The following is a 27871-nucleotide window of genomic DNA, read 5'->3' as shown; positions in this document are numbered from 1 at the left end:
CTGAAAACACTCTAAATATAATATATACAGAGAGCATTCTAATGACCAATATACAATACAGATAGCCTTGTAGTGATCTCTATGCAATACACAGTGTAGGGATCGGCAGAGATGGGAGACTGAGGGAGACAGACGCAGGATAATCAGTCTTTCCTTGGAATGAGAGGGCATCTGCCCTTGCAACGATCCGCCAGGCGAGTAATAGGAGCAGAAAGGCACCAGCAGTAGACAGAGGTCAGAGGTCATGAGTAGGATTTGCCACCAAGAAAAGCCCAAATGAAATGCAGGGTCCGGGCAGCAGTTCTCACAGAAGACTGTGAAAGCAGAGTACTGGAGAGCTAATACACAGCTCAATCAAATCCCCAGATGCCCCATTGTTGCACTAATCGTTAATACTAAGATGTTCACAATTTTGCTATTATGGTTTAATATTGATAAATAAATGGAAATTCAGTTTATAGTACATAATATATCTTAACTAGTTCCAAGCAAGTTCTATAATGCCTCATGACATGTGTTCCTGATTTGCTGTAGTTTTTATCTGCAGGTTAAGCATTTATTCTACGACCAAGTAATTAATATAGCTAATTTTATACTTGTTAATAAATTAAAATATGGATTAATGTAAGGATACAATGTTCTCTCTACACAATTTGTATTATTACTGAACATTAACTGGACAGAATTAGAAATTAAACCATGATTGTGTAGGTGGACATATTTCTTTTTAAGAAAAATGCACAGTGCTCTGTCTGTATATATGAAAATATTTATTGTAGATTATATATTCTATAAAAACAATATTGATACGTCAACAATTAAAAAAATACATCAGGAAACAGTGGGAAACATGCTATGGTGACATTGGGAGGTATTGTATTTTACAATATTGTATGTAGTAATGCAAATAATCTCAGTACTAATTGACATTTACTGCAGTGAATCCCAATAGTTATTAAATGTGCTTAGTTGTGCTGTGTTTCACAATGTACTGTAGCAGTATAATTTTAGTTTTTTACTATAAGAGTGGACTTTCCCACGCATTGCTTAACCTTTGATGAAAATGTTTTTAGTTTAAGATGAAATGAATGTGATGGATAATCAAATAGGCTGGCATAAATAGTGGTTAAGATGAATTGAAAGGGAAGAGAGGTTGAAATGGAGATGAGGTTATATAAATAGACCTAAGGGGTTAAAGATGGAAAGTGTCAGATCACATCAGTCAAGATAGGAGAGGTATGACTTCTACAACTTCCTTTTGTTTATAGCTTAATTCATTCCATTGAAACGTCTTCTTTCCACATTCAATATGTCAGAGTACAGCGGTGTTGGGCACTCCCTCTCGTATCCGCTTAAATGTTTTGAGCCCAGCCATATCCTCTTCCAGCATCATCATCATCATCATCATGTATTTATATAGCGCCAACATATTCCGTAGCGCTTTACAATTGGGGACAAACACAGTAAACTAATAAACAAACTGGGTAAAACAGACAAAGAGGTGAGAAGACCCTGCTCGCAAGCTTACAATCTATGGGTCAGCACTGTAATGTACAATGCTTTTACTGATAGTATGAAACCTTAGCATTCTCTCCCAGGCCATTATATTGCAATGCATTGCTTTACTGAGCATGTAGTGTAAAATAAAGTGTAGTTTTAAATTAAGTAGTTTTCCATTGTGGACCCGTGCGCCTTGAGAGAAATACAAACACAGTTTGCTAACAATAAGTGCATTTAAGTGTGGCTTGCTCCCTGGGGATGTGACCTAAATGCCTCCTTGAGATGTGGCACATATCTTTACTAGTGAAACAAAAGAATAAGTAAAAGAAAAGTACAATCAGCACCAAAGCATATAACCTAGGCTGGTGGCGGGAGTATTTATTTCTAAGAAAGATTTACAATATGCAGTGTCCATGTGTTTATTGACTGTTACTTATGTTAGTGCAAATACATGTTACAGCGGCCCTGGCATTCATGGGCATGCTATCATTTGTAGCTCTACAAGATCTAGCTGCCAGTGCTTGCTGGGGCTTGTGGTTCCACAAACTTCATTTATGATTGTCTGACTTTTAAACATTACCTCAACCCCCAATACTCCTGAAGGTTGGGAAGAACCCCAGTGCTATTCAGCACAGGGCTGGTTACCCCTGGTGGGAGGGACCTACACATTTTTTGGGGGGCCCCATTCCCCTAGGGAATTCCACCCAACGCTGCCCATGCTAGGGCTGCAGCACATAATGACTGGGGGATCCCACAGTGTTGTAGTGTGACCATTCCAACCTTGCATAGCTTGGCGCTGATTTTTTTGAGGGGACCCCTTGCTCTTTGTTCCTCTGCATTAGCCATAACCAGCCCTGGCTTAGTAACACAACATTATGATATTGATAATAATGACTGGCACGTGTTTACTGCGGCCTCATCAAGATATGCTTAAAACGTGGGGAGCTGTGTTTCAGCAGTGTGGATAGCCCATCCTGTAGATACAGACAGTCTGGAAGAGGTGGCAATGACAGAAGGCGCAGGGTTCACAGCAAGGTGGCGCAGGGGGCTTACAGCTGGATTTAAGAGGCACACAATTTGGAGGCGGTGATGTTCGTGGCTTCTTTTTAGGAGGGACTTTTTTCTGCAATGCATATGAGAAATAATTATCAATTTATTTATTTTTATTTTTAACTTTTTTTATTGTATTTTTGAAATACAAACAAAACAATGTATACAGAAAGCAGTGCAGTCAACATTGCTTAAAGAGATTTTAAAAAATGTACAGAAATATAAAACATAAGCCAGAAATAGATGAGGCGGGGGGGATGATAATTATCAGTTTCAATGCAAACCAAACAAAGACAGGTTGCTAAAATTTATCTACGGTACAATTATAATGTGTCTCACTCATGAGTTACATTTAAACCTCCCTATTTTTTTGTATGAGATCAATGGCTGGCTAGGGAACTTTAGCCCCTGGGGGGCAAGACTCGGCTCAGCAGCCTATTAAGAACATTTTATAGGAAATAAAGTGCAGGTGGCCAGAGACCCAGCCCAAGGTAGCTCAATATGAGAATGGCCCAGGGTTAGATGCCCCCCTGACCACCAGCATAGCCCCTGTATGAGATCAGGTGTGTGAGTGGAATTTATATGATGTGACTAGATGCATCTCAGCAATATCGCACTTATGAGGCGATTAATTCCATCTGTCTTCACCTACAAGCAGATATGGCTTATTTATGCTTAAATGCTGGTATTGACTAATGTGATGGATGAGTATAATAATGCCAAAACACTACGTTTATCAAAAACTGTTTATTTACAATACACTATATAGATACCTATACAAAGGTAGACGCTAACCTGACTAGCGTCTAGGAGATAACATAACCTCCGAAGTGTAAAACTCTGCAACAGCATGCAATGCCAAACACCTTACAATTTCCCCTATCTCTATCTAGCCTATCAAAATCTAAGATGCATAAAGATGTTTGTGCATTTAATGCCTCACTTATGCTAAGGTCAACAAGGTTAGAAATGCCAAGTCCCAAATGAAATATTAAATTGATTAATATGAATGTTTGTGTTTTCTCCTCAGATAAAAGTGTTTAAAAATGTTTGTTCAGTCAGCCCAGGGGGCGGTAATTAGGTTAAGCTCAGACCTTGTTTCAGGAAACTCACTTAACATATGCAGATCACAGCCATGCATTCCCTCTGATCATTCATGCCCTTTCCTACTTATTTAATTAAGGTATTGTAAAAACAAAGTGTAAAGGTGTAAATCAAAGGTGTAAATTAAAGAATCTTTTAGGTAAATGCAAAATATAAAAGAATCATAGGAAATATTAATTTCAAAGAACATGCCACTCTGTACGTAGGGGCAAAAAACACAACATGGTTATGATGTATAGATAATAACACAACTGTACAGGAAATCCACAGTAGTCACATATCTTTTTGAATGATATTTGATATTGTTGTAATTCCTATTTCATATGTAAATGTGCGGGAGGTTATGATTGGCTTATTGAATGGGGAGTTATGTCTCTGGCATATGTCCGAGAAATGTTATGGAAGGTCAAAACTTTTGGACTATTTTTGGACAAACTATAATTGAGACCCATGGAACATTTCCTCCCTGACATTAGCACATACACTGCCCCTCTGAATGCCCTCGCAGTAAAATACCATGTGTGTGGGAGGGCAGATTGTCATTTCTTGGGGATTAATTAATTGAAGGACTGTCCATTTTATTCTGCCTTGTCCCAGGCCTACAGATTATGATACGTATGTGTTATTCTCTGTAATTTCATCCTATTTGTTTTTTATGTATTGCATTTATTTTTTGTGTGTCATATATTATATGTTCTTTTTTTTAACTTATGTCCAAATGCCCTACCTTGTATATTAATAATAATTATGATGGGGTTAATTATTATGAAAGTTTAATTATGATGAGGAGGTTAATTATGAAGATATGTGCTTACTTAGGATGAAGATAAGGGGAACAATGACAACAGTGGAAGCAAGGGTGGAACCTCTGCTTAAGAGCTGTTACTAAAGCGGGGGTGGAATTCTTTGAAGCATGAGATAGAGCGGTTGGAGAAGGGAATTGAAGGGCAAACTAACAGGGAGATGAAGTAGAACAAGGGGGATGGTGGACGAAATATGAGGCGGATTGTTAGTTGATAAGTGAGCCTCTAGGAGGCTACAAATAGAGCATGAGGAAAGAAAATATCAACATTTCAACAACATTAAAACAGCCCAAGCCGAACCAGACCCAGTGAACCACTATTAACAAGATGCACCACAACCTGGAAATTACATTTTACTAGACCCCTCTGTGACTGGATCACGTATAAATAACTTATGGCATCAATTTATTTAAAGGAAATAGCGCAGAGCGCTTATTTATATAATTGCACATGCACTTATTTTTGATATTGTGTATATTTTGGTAAGGGAAATCTTTAGTTTCTGAGACCAGGGGAGAAAATGTGTTTCTTTTTTAGCCTTGCTAGAGGAAATGTATTATATCTTAAGCTATATATCTGATACAATAAGCCTTTATATGGAAGCCTTTTGTGTATTGTGATGTGGGAAAATGGCTTGTTTGGGTTTGTGGCGTTTTGTGTGAATGTGTATACTGAACGGTTTGAAGAAAGGCCCATATGTTAATCAGGCCTTTTGATGTGTGAGGCCTTTTGAAGACAGGGAGGGTTAATTAAGACCTTGCTACTAGAGATACTGTGTCTAAAAACAAGATGCAGGACATCACTGAATTTGTAAGATATCACAGATAAGTGTAAATATTGTTAGCTTTGCAACGCATGTAAATCTATGTTTTGGTAAACAGATTATGTCCTGATTTTAAAAATAGTCTGTGTTCAAATCTGTATAAAAAGCACTGTTCTGTACACTGAAATGTATCATTCTGATGTTCCATCTGACTTGACCACTGATACCTTTAATCAGTGGAACTGTCCTTATCAGGGCACCAGAGCGAAATAAAACATCACTCTTTGCTTCAAGACCCTGCTTGACAACTTCTTCAATATTGCTGTAATCCAGTGACCCTAAATCTAATCCGTTCACCGGCTGTTTCTGAGGTTGGACCCAGCTCTTCAGCACCACGGGTCTGCTGCTATTCTGCAGCTCTGGTCAGTGTGATAGGCCAGGGGGGATCCATCCACGGCAACCCTGATCCATAGTATGAGGTCCGGAGTTACCAGCCCAAGTGTACCAGCACAGGAGTACACTAGCAGTGACAGTAACCCAGAAGGAACAGGGATCTGAGTGCAATAAAGGAGCTCAGTGGTAGCAGCATTGTAAGCCCCTCCTACTGCGGCCAGAGGGCGCATTTGGGATAACGTAAGGGAACCGTGGCAAAGTAAGCCCAGCCGATTCCCAGCAACAACAGACAGGGTGGCACAGGCGGGCCATCCAATCACACCCTCCCTTACATAGCTGTACCCGGGGGCAACAGCAGCACATACCATATAATTTATATAAAATGTGTTTTTTTTACTTTAAATGCAACATATTTTAATTAATAAAGTTTTTTTCTTTTGATACTTGCTAATTATATATACACCACTGTAGATCACCAGTGCCACGCCACTTCTTCCACTTAAACCACTGTTTTCAAATATTGAAATATTCTGCTGTCTGGCTAATGTAATGCATTATTCGCTGACTTGAGCCAGGCAGCGAGAGATTTAAAACAGAAGAAGTCACTAGTGAGTTATACTGGCACCTTTCTAATTAACAAGTACATTTATTTTTTTCTAAATCAATAAAAGAATTTTAAACAGTACTGCATTAAAAAATGCTTTATCTCAAAAATAAATAATTTTTTAAATACTTTTTTTTAACGCCATCCCCAGCTGGCGTTATCAGAACAGGGAATACTGCCTTGATGCTTGATACATAGACTCCCTCAACTGGGGTTTGCGTTAGCAGTAATCCCATTTCACCATAACAGAGATTAAACTACTTGTTGTGCACCAGTCAACACTTATCAGGTTTCAGGCTATTAGGTTAATGCGCCGAGTGCCTTATCCTCTTTTCTTGTGAGTGTGTGTGTGTTTCACCAGTTGTTTTTAGGGAATCAGGTGGCGGTTTCCCAAGTCAACCCCTGGTGGACCCTGCTAGGATCTATAGTCTGAATAGTGAGAACGACTCGAGTATGGTTACTATGTTGAGAAATCAGGAAAAGGTGAGACAAACTTAATCATGAGGTTTACCACCCCTGTCCCACCCAGGTGCGTTGAGGTGTCTAGTGGAGAAGGGGCTACATATGTAACATATAGAAAGATTGAACAACCCAGGATACAGGCTTGGACTGACCTCAGAGGGATTTTGTAGCTATTTAGATAATAAAGCCAAACATTCCTTGGGGGTAAATGTATCAAGCTGAGAGTTTTCTGGCGGGTTTGAAAAGTGGAGATGTTGCCTATAGCAACCAATCAGATTCTAGCTATCATTTTGTAGAATGTACTAAATAAATGATAGCTAGAATCTGATTGGTTTTTCAAACCCGCCGGAAAACTCTCAGCTTGTTACCCCTTGGTGTCTTAAACTTATCCACATTTCTTCTACATAGAACATTTCTTGTCCTGTCTCCAAGCAGACAATTGTGAAATAATTTCCTCATCAGATAAGTTCTCAATTGATTTTTCCTCATGTTCTCAATTAATTTATCTGCAGATTAATAAAAAAGTGTGAAGGTAACGAGCTGTCTCTAAGTCTCTGCTGCCCCAGGCACAACTTTATTGTGGACATGATTCTCCCTTGGAAGTATGGAAAGCATTAACTCGATATGTATATGCTACTTGTAATTATCTTATTTTACAGTCAGATATGTAAGGTATGTTATTATTTTCAAGTCTAGCTGGCTCATGTGACTTCATAAACAAGTTTAATGCTGGAGATGAAATTTGAGAAACTATTAAAGAAACTGAAGATAAAACAGACTGATTTACCAGATGTTACTTGTAAGCTCTTGAAGCAGGGGGAATAAATGATTACTGTTAGAAATTGGACGGCAACTATATCAAAACAGTAAAAATCAAAGCAAAATCCATTTGTTTGGCTGTATCGGACAACATGATGCAAACAGATGAGCTTCCACCGTGGTTCAGCAATACTTCCCTACAGGTGTGAATATATGTATGACAACAAGGTCATTTCATATGGAACACAGACTGCTCTCATTTGGCCCCGGAGACTTTGCAATTTATCAAACTAGATCAAAGCTGTTGGTGCTCCATATGTTTGATAAGGTCATAATGATTACAGCTAGGTAAAATGTCCATTTTAACTGAGATGTCAATGCAGCAGCATTCATGTCTTCATGGAAGCCAGGCCCATCTAATCAGATTGCTCTTCTGCATTAGAGGGAAAGAAGAGGAAGATATTGGAAAGCTGAAAAATACCTTAGAGAGAGATAGAGATCATGTACTTGGGAGATAGGAATTTCAGATATTTGGAATCATCCCACTATAGCCCCTTATAAATTAGTGTGGTGGTGTAGGAGCTTCTGACATATGTTCCTACCTCTGGCTTTGGTTTCAGTCCCTTGTTCTTCTCTCTGTTGTAAATAAAGTGTAAAAGGGCAAGTGCAAGTTTAATAACCAATTTAAGAGTTAAGATGACAGAAGTGTAGCGGTGCAGTGCGCATGGATGTGAGCAGAATGTATGCCAGACCATTTCTCGATAAAACTCCTTTATTTACTCTTTTAGCACTTTATTTACTTACAAGTAATAAATAATATTAACAGGGGATCAAAGATAGATGAAAATCGATTAATGATGAGTGGTTTAAGTAAGGACACATGAAAGGTGTTGGAGATCCGGAGAGAAGCAGGCAATTTCAGGGTCACTGAAGCGGGATTGATGACCTGGAGTATTTTAAATGGACCGATGAATCGGGGCGCAAATTTCATGCATGGCACTCAGAGTCGCATATTCTTTGTGGCCATTCACACTTTATCGCCGACTTTCAATGGAGGAATTGCCCAATGTTTCTTGTGGGAAAAATGTTTGTAACGAGAGGAGGATCTCCTGAGACTTTTGAGGGTTTGAGCCCAGATGGTAACAAAGTTCTGATAAGTGCTATCAACAGCAGGCATCTGGGTGGGTGGGAGGTATGCAAACCTAGGGAGGTTTGGGTGTTGCCCATAGGTAATAAAAAATGGTTGTGAACGAGGTAGATTCATGGTACAGGTTACTGTGTGCAAATTCCGCCCAGGGCAGGAGATCAGACCAGTTGTTTTGAGAGGCAGAAGAATAAATTTGAATAAATGTGTCCAGCTCTTGATTTACCCTCTCTGTTTGCCCATTAGATTGTGGGTTATAGGCCGATGAGAAGTTGAGTTTGATATTAAGAAGTTTTCACAGGGATCTCCAGAATCTGGACGTAAATTGAACCCCTTGGTCTGAAACAATCTCCAAGGAAAACCCGTGTAGCCGAAAAATCTCCTTCACGAAAAATTGGGCCATCTGAGCGGCCGAGTGAAGGTCCCAAATGGGTACAAAGTGAGCCATTTTTGAAAAATAGTCAATGAGCACCCAAACAGTGTTAAAACCTTTACTTGAAGGGAGATCCTGGCATTACTCGAGGTGTCTTGTGTTGAGCACAGATATTACATGCTGACACAAACTCTTTGGTATCGGTGCGAAGAGTGGGCCACCAGTAACTTTTGGAGATGAGCTCAGTGGTTCTCCGGATTCCAGCATGACCAGAAAAGCGTGAGGCATTGTACCATTGAAGTAACTTCCTCTGGAGAGCTTGAGGCACAAAAGTTTTCCCAGGCGGTGGCATGGGAGAGGAGGATACAGATATGGCCATCAGACAGTTGGGATCCAAGATAGGACGAGACAGGGGCTCGGCTGGTTCTTGTTCATGGGGAAAAGCCCAAGAGAGGGCGGCTGTCTTCTTTTTTTGAGAGCCTGGCATGAAAGTGATGTGCAGGTTGAAGTGGAAGAAAAAGAGGGATCAGCGTGCCTGGCGAGGATTTAACCACTGGGCTGTTTGGAGGTAAAGCAGATTCTTGCGATTGGTGGTAATGTTAACAGAAAACTGTGATCCTTTCAGAAGGTATCTCCATTCTGACAGAGCTAATTTCATGGCCAAGAGCTCCTTATCTTCTATAGTGTAATTTTTCTCCACTGGTTAATTTTTTTTTTGAAAAAAGATGGCAAAGGAATGGGACTTCTTCTCCCCCGGGAAACACTGTGAGAGAACCACTCCTACACCCAAGGTAGAGGCATCAACTTCTACAAGGAAAAGTAGAGAGAGATTAGGATGTCTGAGCATAGCTGAAGCAAAAGATTCCTTAAGAATATTAAAAGCTTTAATAGCTTCAGGAGGCCAAGTTTTGGTCTCTGCTCCCTTCCGAGTAAGTGCCACCAGGGTAGAGTAATAGTTGGCGAATCCCAGAAACCGCTGAAATGCTTTGAGACCAATGGCACAAACCTTATCTGGATCCATTTGTAAGCCAGAGTCTGACACGATGTAACCCAGGAAGGTTGTTTGAGCCGTCTCAAAAGAATATTTCTCGAGTTTGCAAAACAGTTGGTTTCTTCACAAACGGGTAAGTACCTCAGTAACTTGCTGATGATGAGTAGTTAGATCTCGGGAAAAATCAGAATATCGTCTAGGTATACAGAGACACAGGAATAAAGCATATCTCTGAAGATCTCCTTGACAAGGCTCTGAAATACTGCTGGGGAATTACATAGCCCGAAAGGCATCACCAGGTATTCATAGTGGCCGCCTCGAGTGTTGAAAGCGGTCTTCTATTCATCCCCTTCACGAATGAGGATCAGGCCTCTCGGAGATCTAACTTGGAAAAAATCTGCGCACCTTTTATGTGGTCGAAAAAGTTCAGTTACGCGGGGAATAGGATACTGATTCTTGACTGTGATGGAATTCAAGCCTCTATAACCAATACGCGGACGTAGAGACCCGTCCTTCTGATTTACAAAGAAGAATCCTGCACCTGCTGGTGAAGTAGAGGGATTGAATAAAGATGAGCTGTAGATTCTCCTTGATGTAGTCAGCCATTGCTTGGGTCTCTGGTATAGCTAGTGGGTACACCTAACCTCTGGGAGGGGGTTTTACCCGACTGGAGATTGATAGGGAAATCCCAGACACAATGAGGAGGCAAAGTCTCAGAGCGGGCTTTATCAAAGACATCGGATAAAGGTGCAAGATGAGGAGGCAGGATTGTCCCAGAATCAGCAGGATGGGTTGATGTGGCTAGTAAAGGTTTGACTTGAAAAAGACAGCGGAAATGGCAGGAGAAGCCCCAAGCAAAGATATGAGAGGAAGTCCAATCGATATGAGGAGAGTGCCGTTAGTGCCAGGGGAGGCCCAGAATAATTGGACAGTAACCTGGGAGAGAATAAGGTGAGAGATCATCTCAAAATGCAGAGCAGCTACTTGGAGAGTAATAGGTTTGGTCTGGTGAAGAATAGTCCCGTTGGCTATATGACTGCCATCAATAGCTGTAATAGTAATAGGCCGAGGTAGAAGTTCAGTAGGTAAAAGTTTTTAAACTAGTGTGTCGGAAATGAAACTCCCTGCTGCTCCAGAATCCAGAAGGGCAGAAGAGTTAAACGGGACGGAAGGCCAATGGATAGTAACCAGGATGGAGTATGCAGAAGCCTTAAGAGAATTTGGAGAGGGTTTTGAGGACCCTAGCCTGACCTCCCCCGAGCAGGTTAGGGCCTGGCATTTCTCTGGTGTTTAGGGCAAGAAGCTAAGAGGTGTCCAGACTCGCCACAATAGATCCAGAGGCTTTTGGATATTCTTCTCTGTCTCTCATCAGGTGTCAATCTGGAACAGCCCAGTTGCATAGTTTCTTCAGGAGGACTGGGTGGCCGGAACGTTGAGTGATGTCTTTCTCGGAGGCACTCTCTCTGAAGCGGGTATCCACTCGATGACAAAGAGAGATTAAAGCGTCAAAAGAGGCCTTGCCAAAAGGCAGCAATCAGGGCTTCATTGTTCCATTGGAGTTCCGAAGAAAGATTACAGAATTGGACAACATACTGGGAAACACAATGTGAGCTCTGAGGAAGTCTGAGGAGACTTGAGGCCGCATACGAGACCCGGCCTGGCTCATCAAACATCTTCCGGAAGGCCGAAATAAGAGCTTTGCTGTCCCGGAGGATGGTGGTCTTCCTTTTCCCAGAGAGGGAATGCCAAAGCCAATGCTTGTCCAGATAGTATGGCGATTATATAAGCCACTTTGACACGATCCGAAGGAAAGTTCTTTGGGAGTAGCTCAAAATGGATTGTGCACTGATTGAGGAACCCCCTGCACAGTTTTGGATCGCCATTAAACTTTTGAGGGGCCGGCAGTCTCAAAAATGAAGCGACTGCCACCGCTATGAGAGTTTCTGGAACAGGAGCTGCAGCTTGTCGAGAATGGGGGGCAGCGACTTGTAAATTATCCATTCGGGCAATCAATGCTTAAAGGCATTGGAGTAACTGAACTTGAGCTGCATCTTGCTGCTCAATTCTTGTTACCAGATGTTGCAGCATGTCCTTTGCGGAAGGATTTCGGTGGGGATCCATTTTACTGGCAAGATCTTACTGTCACTGAGTTAGGGTCAGAGGACTGCCCGCACAGCCGGCTCACGTGATATTACCTTCCAAAATGCACAGAGTCTAAAGGTATGGAGGTGTTCACCAGGAACTCCCGCAAGGGAGTTTGGAGCTAGCTGCTTACAGACCGCAGGTCGCTGCCCTCTTAGTGGGTGATGAGCGAGGCTGTATTGAGAACCAAGATAATAACTGAAGAGGCAACGGATAAGAAGTAGCTGAATGACTGAGAGACTAAGAGGCAGTTTCCCAGGGCAACGGTAGAGTCAATGTACTGAGAGTAAGGAACAGCAGGTGAGTATGCAGGTTATACTGGAGACTGGTAGTGATGATCTGCGGGTAGATGTGCTGGAGACTCAGAGAACGGGTAGCAATAATCTGCAGAGCGTTACCACAGGATAGTGGAGTAGACACAGAGGCTGTGATGATCTGTGGATAGATGTGCTGGAGACTCACAGAACAGGCAGCAAACAGGAGCCAGGGAACAGGACATCTGAACAGGAGAGTAGACCTGGATATCTGGCAACTTGGTAGAGAAGCAGGTGCTTTAAATAGACAGAGCTGACAAACAATTAGCCAATCAAGAGGATGCAAGAAGTATTGAGCAAACCAGGCGTGTGCATGCTCAGTTCAGACCAGCAAGTGAATGCAGGAAGAGGGAAACAGGTGAGAACATTGACCATAATGTAGGTTTAGCTGGTGCAATGTGTGACAGTTACATCCTGTCACAACACTCCCAGAAAATGCACATGTAAATAAATGGGCATGGTGTATGGAACCAGTGTTACAACCCCTTAATCTAATCCATACCTGGACTGAACTTTTTAGCCATGTTGTTATCAGGAAGTTTCAGTGATGGAACTATAACATCTCCTTGGAAAAGTACTTCAGGGATTAAATACCACCTCCACATGGAACACTCAGGATTTGAGTGAATTAAGCTACCATTGTTATTTCTGTTTGCTCCACTTTTGTTCACTAGTGAGCTCTACAGACAGCCAGGAGCCGCCCCAGCAGGGTTCACCTGAGGGAGGACAGTTGGGGAAGTAGGGGAGGGGGCTGGATTGTGTGAGAAGCCCCCAATCGAGACCTTTTGCAACTTCCCTGGGCAGGCAGTTCCCAAGGTGGGATCAAGAGGTGATAAAAGAGGCTATCCTGGAAGTTGGACACAAACGTGACTGACTTTGGCCAAGAGGTGATACTCTGCCAGAGATGTTCTAAGGAACCTATCCCACTGAATTTATTTGAACTGATTTCCTCACTTGTTGGACCTGCTATTGTTAAGGGGGTCATGCTGTATTTAATCCTGTTCTGCAGAATAAGTCATCCTTCTATTTTTCCTCTAATACTGTGTCTGAGTGATTTGGGAACCACGTATCTTCACAACACATATCTCACACAAGACACTGTAAAAACTTTAATTCATGCACTCATCATCTCCCACACTGGCTATTGCAATACCATCCTTACTGGTCTTCCCCAAATCAGATTCTCACCCCTAAAACCTATTTTGCATGCAGCGGCTAGATTGATTTTTTACTTGCAAATCGTTCTTCCACTGTTTAGCCTCACTGTCATTCTATACATTGGTTTCCTGTTTATTACCGAATTCAATATAAAATACGTCTACTGACCTACAAGGCCATCAACAAAACTGCACCAACATACATCTCCTCACTTATCTCAAAATATCTCCCATCTCAACACCTCCGTTCTGCACAAGATCTGCGTCTCTCATTCCCACTTTTTACCTGCTCACGTTTACAGTAATTTTTTCGGGCTGCACCCACTTTGTTGAACAACCTTCCTCACACAATAAGACTTTCCTCTAGTCTTCAAACCTTCATGTGTTCTCTGAAAACCCACTTCTTCAGGCAAGCTTATAACATTCCTCAACCTCCCTCTTAACCTCCCCAGAGTATCCTATTGCCACCCATTACACCGTTCACACCAGACATCAGCTCTCTGACCAATACTGCTGTGTGACTGGATCATATAGCCCACTAAGCACGTTTTAACTTTGCATTCTGGCTGGATCAATATGCAATATGAAGCGCTTAATCTTATGTATCGAACGCCCATTGTCCAAAAGATTGTAAGCTTCCGAGCATGGCCCTCTTACCTCTCTCTCTGTATTACCCAGTATTGTATTATTACTATGTTTGTTCCCAATTGTAAAGTGCTACAGAATATGCTTGTGTTATATAAATAAATGTGGCTGACAAAGTGAACTTCCCCTTTTAGCTAAAGGACACCACACAAGTCATTTGTGAAATATTCTGGTAACTTTTACATCACATTATTCACCCCTAGGCACCATTTAACAAGACCTGTTGATATGCTTAGGTGGTTGGCTTGACTGGAATTTTATGTGTAGGTGGGTGTTTTTTGAACATATAATTGAGAGTCTGCTCACTTTCTCTTTGATATTTGAGTGTGAGCAGGAGAGTTATTCAGCCTCAGCCTTCTAACTGTTCCATGCGTTCTTTTTTATTTAGTTTTGCAAAAATCTAGAGTTGCAATATCTACCTTAGACAGTATATTCCTTTCAGCATCCACTCTGCTCACCCTCCGAAAAGACTTTTTTAAATCTGTGAGATATAACAAAGGAATTAACGATTAGGGGTGCTTTGTTACCTTACTGTCCATATTAAGCTACGATATCTACCTCCTTTACTTACCAACTATAGAGATAGGTGGAAGAATCTCTGGAAATCGGACAATACTTTCACTGTTGGTTTTGTCCTGTTTTCCCAGCAGGACATTGTGAGACTGGACCAGCCAAATGACACATGTTAGGAGGAGAATGAAAGATATACCATTCATGTCTGGAGAAAAAAAATGACATTGCATCATCATCTATTTTTATAGCACCACTTATTCCGCAGCACTGTACAGAGAACTCACTCACATCAGTCCCTGCCCCATTGGAGCTTACAGTCTAAATTCTCTAAAACACACACACACACAGGTCCATTTGATAGCAGCCAATTAAGCTACTAGTATATTTTTGAGCGTTGGAGGAAACCGGAGCAAAAACCTATGCAAACACAGGGAGAACATACAAACTCCACACAGATAAGGACATGGTCAGTAATCAAACTCATGACCTCAGTGCTGTGAGGCAGATGTGCTAACCACTGAGCCACTGTGCTTCCCATCACATGCATTGTATGCGTACATATATAAACCTTGTACCATTCTGACATGTAACTTGGGGGTCAATTTATTAAGGGGGTCAATCGCAATGCATTGCAGTGATGCATAATGAAACACCGCTGTAATTTACCATGCCGCGGCCATGGTCATTGAAAATGACAGGTAGTGCAATTATTTTCACAGCTTAATAAATTGGAGACCTTTGCAGTCCCCATATTGAGATATGGGTCCTGCAATAAGAAACTTTAAGTAGGTTATGGCAGGAAATTTATGACTGATCGTACTTTCATAAATAGACCCCTTAGTGTTTAACATTGTAGATAATACAAGAGTACACTACTGTGAGTGAAGGTAGTGGGCTAGTGAGGCCCTTATCTCAGTCCCCACGCTGTGCAAACCCCCCTCCACTCCGTGATTATCAATAAAGGTGAATATCTGCAACTCTTTACATACTTTATATACAGGAGCAAAAGTCCATGACAAAATCCTGAGGAGGTTTTTCAACTATCTTTGACCTCGGTAAGATTATCATATAGTTTTAGAAAGTAGTGTAAAAAACATTTAGCAGTTAGGAGGTTAAATGTGATCGAAATAGTATACCCCTGTGGCAGGGGGCAAGTTGCCCTTCACTTTTATGGAGCACTTAGCCATAATACATTTACCTGCTTACCCATAATGCCAAGTGATACTTTCATTTAATGACTTATTTCATAATTTTGCCATGCGGTAAAACACCAATTGATACACAGATTTTTTGGAATGGAGAAAGGGAAGACATTAGTAATACAGACAGAGAATATATATTTTTTTAAAAATCCCAGATATATCGACAATCAGCAAGATTTTATCATAATAATGTAAAAAGATAAGGCACCTTAGTGCTCCCAAATGAAACCTAGTGGATGAAATAATGTGAAGTTCAGTCCGTAACACATCCCAAACAGTTGCAAAACATTATTTTTGAAAACTACAGAAGGAAGTGGATACCTGGGGGTAAATGTATGAAACGTCGGTTTCTGCAAGTCACTGGAAATTGGCAACTTTGCAGGGGAGATTTAAAGCGGCGATACCTTGAACAAGATGCCCAAGATGACTGTACCTCACAAGACCCCCATCTTTTTAAAGAGGATGGCATCATAAAGCCACACCAAATAAGACACCAAAATAGAGACTGGCTGTACAGCTCTAAGGGTATATTTACTAAACTGCGGGTTTGCAAAAGTGGAAATGTTTCCTACAGCAACCAATCAGATTCTAGCTGTCATTTTGTAGAATGTACTAAATAAATGAAAGCTATAATCTGATAGGTTGCTAGCATCTCCACTTCTTCAAACCCACAGTTTAGTAAATATACCCCATGGACTTTAGATTCAAGAGTTGCACTTGCCTCAATATGGGGAGGTTTTTCCTATTAGTCAAAAGTGCAAAAGGTTTTTGTCATGTACTCATAGCGATGCAGGAATGAAAGAGGGAAACCTTTTAGACAAATAGATGTGTCTCTCATTCTCTTGTTTTTGTCTCCTTATTAACTTGTTAATTTTGACATGCAATGTTAATTTATAACATGCATTGCCATAGTTAATTCCAAAATGCATGATATTTACCCTATCGACAACCTTTTCACACACACAGAGTGAAAAATTCCAACTTTTAGGGGTAAATGTGTCAAGTTGAGAGTTTTCCGGCGGGTTTAAAAAACCAATCAGATTCTAGCTATCATTTATTTAGTACATTCTACAAAATGATAGCTAGAATCTGATTGGTTTCTATAGGCAGGGCCGCCATCAGGGGGGTACAGGGGTACCCTTGTACCGTGCCCGGGCTCACCAGGGGGCCCGGCGGCACACAGAGCTGGATTAAAGCTTTGGGGGGCCCGGGGCACTTAAGACAGGGGGGCCCCTAAGATCTAAAATTAAGAGCATTGTGACACATCTTGCATTACAACACCTACAGCCCACAGTATGACACTTACAGCTCTCCCAGAGGGCTCGCTTAGGTTGTCTGCATAAGAAAAATCATTGCTTCCACAAACTAAAATACTGTACATTAAAACAATCATCAAAACACCACATTAAAATGGGTATTGACACCACACATTAAAACTAGCAATGATATCGCACATTAAAAATACCATTGATAACGTACACTAAAACTAGCAATAATACTGCACGCTAAAACTAGCAATGATACCGCACTTTAAAAATAAAATTTATAATGCACATTAAAACTAGCAATGATACCGCAAATTAAAAATACCATTGATAATGCATCATTAGGCGTGGCCAGGCCACCCTCCTACAAACAAAAAACCTGCATTGTTGTGTACACCATTGAACGGTCACCAAAAATTGGGATTGTCCCACTAGAATAACAACATTACAGACTTTGCTGCTTTCTCCTACCTGTTCTTCTTACTTTCACCACCTGTGCTGCAGGTTTCTATAGTTGTGGCTTGTCTGGATCCTGGAATGTTAGGGGCCCTATAGGAAAAAAAATGGGTACATTTAGAAAATTAGGCCTTCCTTCAGCCCGAACATTAAAATAATAGTATTCACATTTAATAAATAAACCTAATTCCCTCCCTACAAACAGCCCCAGCAATAAATTAATAGTATTTACATTTCAGAAATATACCTATTTCCCGCAACCGTCACTGCCATTAAATAATTCATAGGCACATTTAATAAAGGGACATCATTCTCCCCAAACTCACTCCCACATTCAGTAGCGCCCAAACCACCCCATCTTAAATTAATAGTCCCCATTATTGTGCCTTTCTCCCCCCCTTTTTCCTCATGCTGTGTCTCTCACCCTTTATTCCTTACTGTGCCTCTCTCCCCCTTTTTTCTTACTGCGCCTCTCTTCCCCCCTTTTTTCCTTACTGTGCCTCTCTCCCCCCTTTTTCTCATGCTGTGCCTCTCACCCTTTTTTCTTTACTGTGCCTCTCTCCCCCCTTTTTTCTTACTGCGCCTCTCTTCCCCCCTTTTTTCCTTACTGTGCCTCTCTCCCCCCCTTTTTCCTTACTGTGCCTCTCTCCCCCCCTTTTTCCTTACTGTGCCTCTCCCCCCTTTTTTCCTTACTGTGCCTCTCTCCCCCCTTTTTTCTTACTGTGCCTCTCTTCCCCCCTTTTTTCTTACTGTCCCTCTCTTCCCCCCCCTTTTTTCTTTACTGTGCCTCTCCCCCCCTTTTTTTCTTACTGTGCCACTCTCCCCCCTTTTTTCTTACTGTGCCTCTCTTCCCCCCCTCTTTTCCTTACTGTGCCTCTCTCCCCCCTTTTTCCTTACTGTGCTTCTCTCCCACCCTTTTTTCTTACTGTGCCTCTCCCCCCCCCTCTTTTCCTTACTGTGCCTCTCCCCCCCTCTTTTCCTTACTGTGCCTCTCTTCCCCCCTCTTTTCCTTACTGTGCCTCTCTCCCCCCTTTTTCCTTACTGTGCCTCTCTCCCACCCTTTTTTTTCACTGTGCCTCTCTCCCCCCTTTTTCCTTACTGTGCCTCTCTCCCCCCTTTTTCCTTACTGTGCCCCATTCCCCCCTTTTTCCTTACTGTGCCTCTCTTCTTTCCTTTTTCTTCATACTGTGCCTTTCTGCGTTATTCCCTTTTTATTACTTACCTTTCTATTAGCTTCTTTGTTCTCTTCTCTTCTGTCTTCTTGTTTCTTTCTTGATCTTCTCCGTGCTGCTCCTCACTGAATGACAGGCGTGACTTGATGATGTCACGCCTGTCATTCAGTGTTAACAGTGCAGAGAGGAAGGAGGAGGGACGCCGGTGCCGCGATCAGGTGAGTAGTATATTTATTTATTTATTTTTTTACTACCCTGCTCCCCCCACCAACGAAGGGAACCCCGAACCCGCCCGCAAACCCCCCCCCCCCCCCACCGCCGCCATAAAAAAAAGAATAAAAAATAAATAAATCAGGAGTAGAGGTTATGTGCGCGGCGGAAGGGGTACCTCGGAGAGAGAGGGGCACGTGCCCCCTGTGCCCCCCTTTTAATCCGGCTATGGGGGCACACATTTAACAGGGAGCCCGTTATCTTCAGCCTGGCTGTCACTGCAGCGAAGACGCCGGGACTGAAGGACAGCGGGCAGAGTCGTGACTGTACCTTCAGCCTTAACTTCCACAGTGGAACGCACGTGTGTTCCACCAACAGGAAGTTTTGCGTTCCAAATGCCGAACTTCCTGTTGGTGAAACGCATATGCGTTCCACTGCGGAAGCTAAGACCTGAAGGTACAGTCCAGAAGACCTGAAGTCTCTCTCTCCCTCCCACTCCCCTAATACTAATATATATATATATATATATATATATATACACACACATATAATCCCTTTTTTTTTACATAAAATATATATATATATATATATATATATATATATATATATATATATATATATATAATATATATTTTATGTAAAAAAAAAAGTGATTATATGTGTGTGTGTATATATATATATATATATATATATATATATATTCACTTTTTACACACACACATGCATGTATATATATATATATATATGTGTGTGTGTGTGTGTGTGTGTGTGTGTGTGTGTGTGTAAAAAGTGAATATATATATATATATATATATATATATAGGGTAGAAAAAACAAACCAGATATCTGCAGGTGGCGCTTACCCAATATATGGATGGTAACACAGATGCAAAATTGCGTGTGTAGTAAATATGGTATATGCAAATACAATAATTGATTATATAAATATATAGTAGTAACAGTAACACCTTCACAGCGTACGTGTGGCAGCCAAACCTTAAGGGCGGATGGTTAGTCCGATAAACATAGAAGGATATATATGGTAAAGGGCGGCGCCTTCAGGTGTATACAGTGTATATAAACATATAAGCACAGGTGTACACAAAATAGTCCAGAGGAGTTAAACAAAATGGTGTCTGAATAGATGCACCGCAGGTAGTTCATAAACACGGTAAAACAAGATAGAGATGATCTATGATTGATCGTGCAGATTAATAGAAGTGGTGTGCCTACCAGATATATAAAATCAAACCGCTTATCTGTATAGTAGCTCCTTAGGAATCCCGGAGTATGATCTGTAACCAATTCTCCGTTTTTATTTTGCTTTCAGGCTTCCTTTCCACAGCTCTAATCTCTGGTTTTTTCAATTACATTTCATGGGTTCCTATATTTTCTCTTTGTTCATTCTGAAGCCCAATAGCCGAGTAGATATCCAGAGAGTAGTCAGACGTTAGCTGCGTCGGTACACAAGTGGGTAGTCAGACGTTAGCCGGGTCGGTACACAAGCGGGTAGTATTCTGCTTGCTCAGCTCCTGCTACCTGCTACTCTACCTTGCATCTGTGACTACCTGCTGTGTACCGACCCGGCTAACGTCTGACTACTCGCTTGTGTACTGACCTGGCTAACGTCTGACTACTCGCTTGTGTACTGACCTGGCAAACGTCTGACTACCCGCTTGTGTACCGACCTGGCAAATGTCTGACTACCCGCTTGTGTACCGACCTGGCAAACGTCTGACTACCCGCTTGTGTACCGACCTGGCAAACGTCTGACTACCCGCTTGTGTACCGACCCGGCTAATGTCTGACTACTCTCTGGATATCTACTTGGCTATTGGGATTCAGAATGAACAAAGAGAAAATATAGGAACTTATGAAATGTAATTGAAAAAAACAGAGATTAGAGCTGTGGAAAGGAAGCCTGAAAGCAAAATAAAAACGGAGAATTGGTTACAGATCATACTCCGGGATTCCTAAGGAGCTACTATACAGATAAGCGGTTTGATTTTATATATCTGGTAGGCACACCACTTCTATTAATCTGCACGATCAATCATAGATCATCTCTATCTTGTTTTACCGTGTTTATGAACTACCTGCGGTGCATCTATTCAGACACCATTTTGTTTAACTCCTCTGGACTATTTTGTGTACACCTGTGCTTATATGTTTATATACACTGTATACACCTGAAGGCGCCGACCTTTACCATATATATCCTTCTATATATATATATATATATATATATATATATATATATATATATATACTAGAACAAAGCACAGGCAGGGCGCCTCATAGTATAATACCAGGATAATAAAGGACAGAATGTGTATATATATGCGTACCGTCAGGTAAAGATGTATGATCTAGAATCGAGTGGATCCTCTTTGAGAACTGTAACTCTGGATCTCAGCTCGGGAACAATCGAGGAATGTGGAAAAAGGCAAACATAGCATAATATTGTAATGCAAAGAATAATGCACCACGTGAAACTTGAAACACCACATGATATTCAAAGGGTGTAAAGTTCAAAATTCACCAGGGTATATGTATAGTATCTAGCCCAGAGAAACCACACACCACTATTTTTGTGTATGAGCAATAAATCATATGCGTACCAGAGATATGAGCATAATAGCCAGAAGATGTTTCCTTGTAGGCAGCTGTAACCTAGTACATAGGCACCCGGGTACAGCTGATCAACAGTAAGGCTCGACACGTTTCGTCTTGATAATCACAAGACTTCCTCAGGCTGAGATCCAGAGTTACATCTCCACTGTGCCACCACACTAGGAAATTCTAAAAAGATCCTCCTGTGGCTGACCACGGCAGCCCACCCCCTCTCCGACCCATGATGTAATAGTGGGGAGCAGGGTCGCTCCTTAACAATCCCCCTGTTGTCGAAAACTCAACACTAAGAGGTAAATCTATCGAGCTGAGAGTTTTCCGGCGGGTTTGAAATGTGGAAATGTTGCCTATAGCCAGGGCCGCCATCAGAAATCGTGGGGCCCAGTACAATGAAGCAGGCAGAGCCCCCCGATGACCCCCCCTCCCGATGAACCAGGGCCATCTTTCCGACTGGGCACGATGGGCAGGTGCCTGAGGGCCCAGGGGGAAAGGGGGCCCAAGGCAATGAAAAAAAAAATACTGTAGAAAAAAACGAAAAAAAAAACAACAACTTACCTTTTGTGGTCACGATCCGGCTCCCTCCCATGTCCTATCTTCCATGAAGGGGGTCAGACTTAAAAGGTAAGTTAAGGGGGGCCCTAATATATATATATATATATATATATATATATATATATATATATATATATATATATATATACATATATTTTATGTAAAAAAAAAGTTTTAATGATTTATAATTTTGCCAGTGTCGTGGACTGCCATGGCAACCACAGTCACATGGCACTTGATATAGTGAGTAAAAAGTTTTGGAATGACTATCTGAGCTCTGTCTGCTCTGTGTAATTTAACATCCTCCCTCTCCTTCCACCCCTTTGCCTTCAGATATGATATGCTCAGAGCTGCAGACTGACCATGTCTTTGTCTGGCAGCCATATTTTGTAACCTTCTGAGAGATTTTGAAAAGGTGATAGTTATTTGTAGAAGGACAAATAATAAAAATGACAAATGCATGTTTAATAGGTAAATAACTTTCTATTTAATAAAAACAAAACCATATGTGGTATTGTTGCTTTAAATATTATTAATTATTGATTACAACTACTCAAATGGTTTGTCTGCTTTGGAACAATCCCCGATCTTTAAATAGTGTTTCAACCAGGTAATAAATTGGGAAGGTTTCCCACCATTGCATTATAGCAGTTTCCAGACCACAGTGTTTCCCAGCTAGGAGAGCAGATAATTATTGAATGCTCAAAGGCTGAAGCCACCAAAGAGTTTCAGTGTGCTAGGGCAGGAGGCTCCTATCCAATCGAGTGCCAGGTCGACTTTTTAATTTACTCTCCGAGTGTTGTGCACCGCACTCAAGGTTCTGGGCACTTCAAGTTCTTAAAGGGGTTTTGTGACTGCTACCAGTTATCGGTGTGGATACTGGGAATACCCAACTAAAGTTTTAAAGGGCATTTTCCTTAAAGGGAATAAGTTCCTAAAGCAGACAGCACTTTTTAATCACACCCCAGTACGCTAGTTTCACTTTCTGTATTGTGTATAATTGGACTCAGCTACTAGTATATGCTGCAGCTGCTTCACATTAACCTCAGTGTGCATACAAAAACATAAATGCTCTCTGTTTAACTTTTCTTTCTATATGTGAAAAATAGAATATGTGCAATATGTGGCCTAGTGGTTAGCACTTATGCCTCACAACACTGGGGTCATGAGTTTGATTCCTGACCATGGCCTTATCTGTGAGGAGTTTGTATGTTCTCCCTGTGTTTGCGTGGGTTTCCTCCGGGTGCTCCAGTTTTCTCCCACACTCCAAAAACATACTGGTAGGTTATTTGGCTGCTATCAAAATTGACCCTAGTCTGTGTGTGTATGCTAGGGGATTTAGACTGTAAGCTCCAATGGGGCAGGGACTGATGTGAATGAGTTCTCTTCTCTGTACAGCGCTGCGGAATTAGTTGCGCTATATAAATAACTGATGATGATGACATGTTATGTTAGAATATGTTTCCTAATGCTTGTATAAAATTCATAGATTTATGTTAAATATATCAACATCCCAGTAATAGAATCATATGCACAGTAGCACTGATATAGTCATGTGACATTCTTTCACGCAAAATGTTTTCATCCGCACAACATTTCACCTTTTTCGAAAACCTCAGATTCTACCATTAAGCTCCTGTGAAAAGTCATTTTAATGGAATTAGGTGACATCTTTTACTGAAAACCATGTTTATAGTATGATTTTCCATATGAAAGCTGTTGGGTAGCCCCTGAAAACATTCAATAGACCAATATTTCTTCCTCATACAGAAATACTCTATGTTTGTAGGTAGAGTTTATATTCATCTTATGTCATTTTTGAACTTTATTAATAGGCTGCATTCTCATTAAATTTGGCTCAGGTGACTATAGTATGTACAAAGGAAATAATCAAGCAGAACTGGCTTTTTGTGTTTTAGAAGATATTCCTTGTCTGCAAATGTAAGCTACCATATATACGTGGAAGGTGAGTAATAGCTATTCTGCAATTTAAATACTGTTTCTTTTGTAGCTGTTTAAATATAATTCAATTAAACCAATAATAACATTTATAATACTACACATATGTTCCTTAATGTTCCTTAACCATAACCCTCTGATCTCATAAAAGTTGGTAAGAGCCAATAATGTTATTTTAATCCTTCACGGGGGTACTTATTAAAATGCACATATTTCAGTTCTATGATATTTTGATGTTTGTTTGATGTTGATATTCCTTTGGAATGCATTTTGTTACCCCTTCGATTTAATATGAAGATAGCTTTCCATTAATTTAGATAAGCACGTACATAATGCATATGGTTAATCTGTATTAATATTCAAAAGACCAGCAAATTTAAAGTGAGTCTGAACTGTTTCACCATAAAAGTAAATAATATTCTGTAGGTCTTTTAAATTATGCAAAACACAACAAAAAATATCTCTTAATCAATATAATCTGATGTGATCTGTAGCCAGTATATGTGTAGTGTAATTAATATTTTGCAAAAAAATAATATTAAAAGTAAATGTAAAAAGCAATTAAATGACTCTCACTTGAATATTTACTGCACTGTAAAGTTTGCATTTTCATGATCAAGGAGTGATAATACCCTATTTTGTAGTGTTTTTATTAGCTCACTGTTAACATCAGTTCAGTTCCTATGATACTTACAAGGTGCTAACTACCCTATTTTTTAGTGTTTTATGTTGTATTTGTGTTTGTTACATTTCATAAATCATTCATTAAATAACTGAAAAATGATAAAACTCTCACAAGTTTTACCCCATCTACTTCCTATAGCCTCAAACTCTTTGCAAGGTTTCCTTTGTTCTACTTGTGTCTTCTTATGTAGTTGCTTTATCTTTAGTTTCTTATTGTGTTGATTTTCAATGATTCTATAGTTTATCGCACCCCTCGCTTATTTGTATATTGTTACATTACTATTTTGTTGATTGTGCGGAGCTGCAGATTTTGTAGCACCTTCTAAATAAACTAACATAATGATGATGATACAACAAAATATATTTTTAAGCATTCTGTATTTAAATATACATGCATGTAATAGAAATATATCACCCGTATAATGTAAGTGCTTTAATAAGGCTGTGACTTTAACGGTGATTTAAATCTTGCCAATTATGTAGTACCAAGATGTAGTACCAAGCATTTTGCTTTCATTAGCACACTGTTAACAGCTGCAAACATCAACTTAGGCTGGGTACACACTACAGTATTTTTAGTCGATTATCGGGCCAATGAATCGATAAACGACTTTTCGGCCTGATATCGCATTATTGTGTATGCTGCAGCAATGAACAATTATTGTTCCAAAGCATATCGTATCATATCATTTGATATTTATACTGGACTAAAAATATCACTTGAAGATGGAACAATGTTGTTCCAGTTCTGCAGTGTGTATGCTCTCAGGACCAGCAGTGTCCATAGATCTCTATGTAGTGTGCAGAGTCAGGATCTTTTTAGCCACTAGTCATGACAGATGAAGAGCACAGATCGGAAGGTAAATCTTGTAAAATGTGTTTAGTGTGTACCTAGGAATTGACATGCTGATCGCGACTTTTTTGTTTTTTTTATTATTGATGAAATCGTTAAGGATATTGCATCGGGAGAAATTTTGTATAGTGTGTACTTAGCCTCACATAGGTACAGCGTGCTAAATGAGTTTAGCATTGTTTTCTCTTCATATTATTCTTTACATTATTTATTACATTGCTCATATTAATAAGTTTTATACATTTTCTAAGTAATATATAGGGAGTTTTAATCTAAGCTGAGTCAAAAATATATTTTAAAATGAAAATGGGCGACACTGCTAATGTGTATATGTATATATATATATATATATATATGTGTGTGTGTGTGTGTGTGTGTGTATATATCCAATGTCTAAATCTTGTATATGATTATTTTTTGTGAACATTTACTGATTACACTATTAATAATGTGATTCTGTTTTGTGCATTCATATTTGTGTCATTCAAAATGTTTTACATTTATTTATTTATTCTGTTTGGAATATTTAAAAGAAAGAAATTAAAACATTCTGTCTTTAAAATGTTTGCATCTTCTTGTGTCATTCCAAACTTTTAACATTTATTTATTCTGTTTGGAATATTTACAAGAAAGAAATGACAAAATTCTGTTTTTAAAATGTGTGCATCTCCTTGTGTCATTCCAAATTTTTAACATTTATTTATTCTGTTTGGAATATTTAAAATAAATAAATGACAAAATTCTGTTTTTAAAATGTGTGCATCTTCTTGTGTCATTCCAAATTTTTAACATTTATTTATTCTGTTTGGAATATTTAAAAGAAATAAATGACAAAATTCTGTTTTTAAAATGTGTGCATCTTCTTGTGTCATTCCAAATTTAGCAAAAAGTATTACTTTTCAAATATTCTACTTACCAGTAGTATATAATACCCAGCACATATATAATAATATGTATATAATACCCAAGCCAGAGTGAATAAACACTATCAAAGGATAGTAGTCTCTAAATTATTATTATATAATCTATCAATTTTCCATTGTCTCTATGTATGTAGGATTTCTACTAGGACAATGCATACATTTCATTATATATATATATATATATATATATATGTATATATATATATATATATTCTCCAGTATTTTTTTTATTATTTTACATAGTATTACGTATGTTTGGACAGCTTTCTGAACCCTGATTGTAAAGCTGCTTACCTGTGATTCTGTAGAGCAGAGTGAAGCTTTGTCAGCACTATGCCCAGTAATGGACCTGTGTGTCTGTCTTAAATAGAACAGCGCTGGGCATTCAGCCACGTGTGAGATTCCTTAATAAGGAGTAACAGTCCCTCAGAGAACAAGGAGCCCAATGGGTTTCCGTATACTCTTCAACTATTGAAAACATTTTTGCTATTCAGACAATAAAAATAGGTTGTTGTACTAAAATTCTTTTTTTTTATTTTATTATACACTGTACACTGTAATGTAAACCCACGTACCAGGCTCTTCTTTCAAGTAAATTTTAAAAGTAATGAATGTGTATCTCAAAACATAAATGTCTACAGTAAAGTGAGAGACATATAGACATATTTACTCTCACCAGTAAATAGTTGCATATGCCAGCATTAAATTTCTTAGGAAGCCTAAATGTGGAGAATTTCTTAACATTACCAAGATAAAAGTCTTCATGTAAAATAAATTATACTAAAAATCTTCCTTTAAACAGCCTCGCTCTGAGACCCTTTACATTGATTAAGTATCTGTGTTATTTTATAGATTTGCATGCAGACATTTGAAGGCCAAGAAAAAACAAAATCTGACATTCTAAATACAAAAGATAAATTCACATTTGTTTCTCGTTTTCGGCTACTTACTCTTTAGCATTGCAAAACTCAGGCATAAATTATTTCTTTATTATATGTATTTATTTGTAAGATACAAATGTACAGATGTAGATACAGCACGGCCATATGTAACTTAGTGCAGCGAAAAGCAAACAATAAAACATTAAAATACATATGGTAAAAGAGATGAACTGCGGTACTTACAGCAACAAATAAGAAACAAATAGACATATAAAATAACAGCAATAAGAAGCACAATTGTTTAAATAATCCCGCGCCCCGTTCTGCTTTAGGCTGTGTACAGTACATTTATAGCACATGATAAAA

At 39.7% G+C, this 27871-nt stretch overlaps 1 protein-coding gene across 1 annotated transcript; it reads right to left on the bottom strand.

Moving 5' to 3' along the window:
• Positions 1–753: 753 nt before the first annotated feature.
• Positions 754–27001, bottom strand: LOC142160506 (agouti-signaling protein-like). Its single transcript, XM_075215387.1, has 4 exons — positions 26919–27001; positions 14776–14922; positions 14624–14685; positions 754–2623 (listed from the first exon to the last, which is right to left on the bottom strand). Exons 2-4 carry the CDS (start codon positions 14918–14920, stop codon positions 2453–2455), a joined length of 378 nt encoding a protein of 125 aa, XP_075071488.1. The 5' UTR covers positions 14921–14922; positions 26919–27001; the 3' UTR covers positions 754–2452.
• Positions 27002–27871: the final 870 nt, after the last annotated feature.

This window comes from Mixophyes fleayi, chromosome 6, assembly GCF_038048845.1.
Source record: "Mixophyes fleayi isolate aMixFle1 chromosome 6, aMixFle1.hap1, whole genome shotgun sequence".
NCBI classification, from domain to species: domain Eukaryota; kingdom Metazoa; phylum Chordata; class Amphibia; order Anura; family Limnodynastidae; genus Mixophyes; species Mixophyes fleayi.
This window is presented reverse-complemented; position numbering and strand designations above follow the sequence as displayed.

Coding starts and splice junctions, on each gene's coding strand:
- LOC142160506 (XM_075215387.1), bottom strand. CDS start 14,920: ATGAATGGTATATCTTTCATTCTCCTCCTAACATGTGTCATTTGGCTG. Junction 14,686..14,775: donor TCCACCTATCTCTATAGTTG/GTAAGTAAAGGA, acceptor TATATCTCACAG/ATTTAAAAAAGTCTTTTCGG. Junction 2,624..14,623: donor AAAGGAATATACTGTCTAAG/GTAGATATTGCA, acceptor TATGCATTGCAG/AAAAAAGTCCCTCCTAAAAA.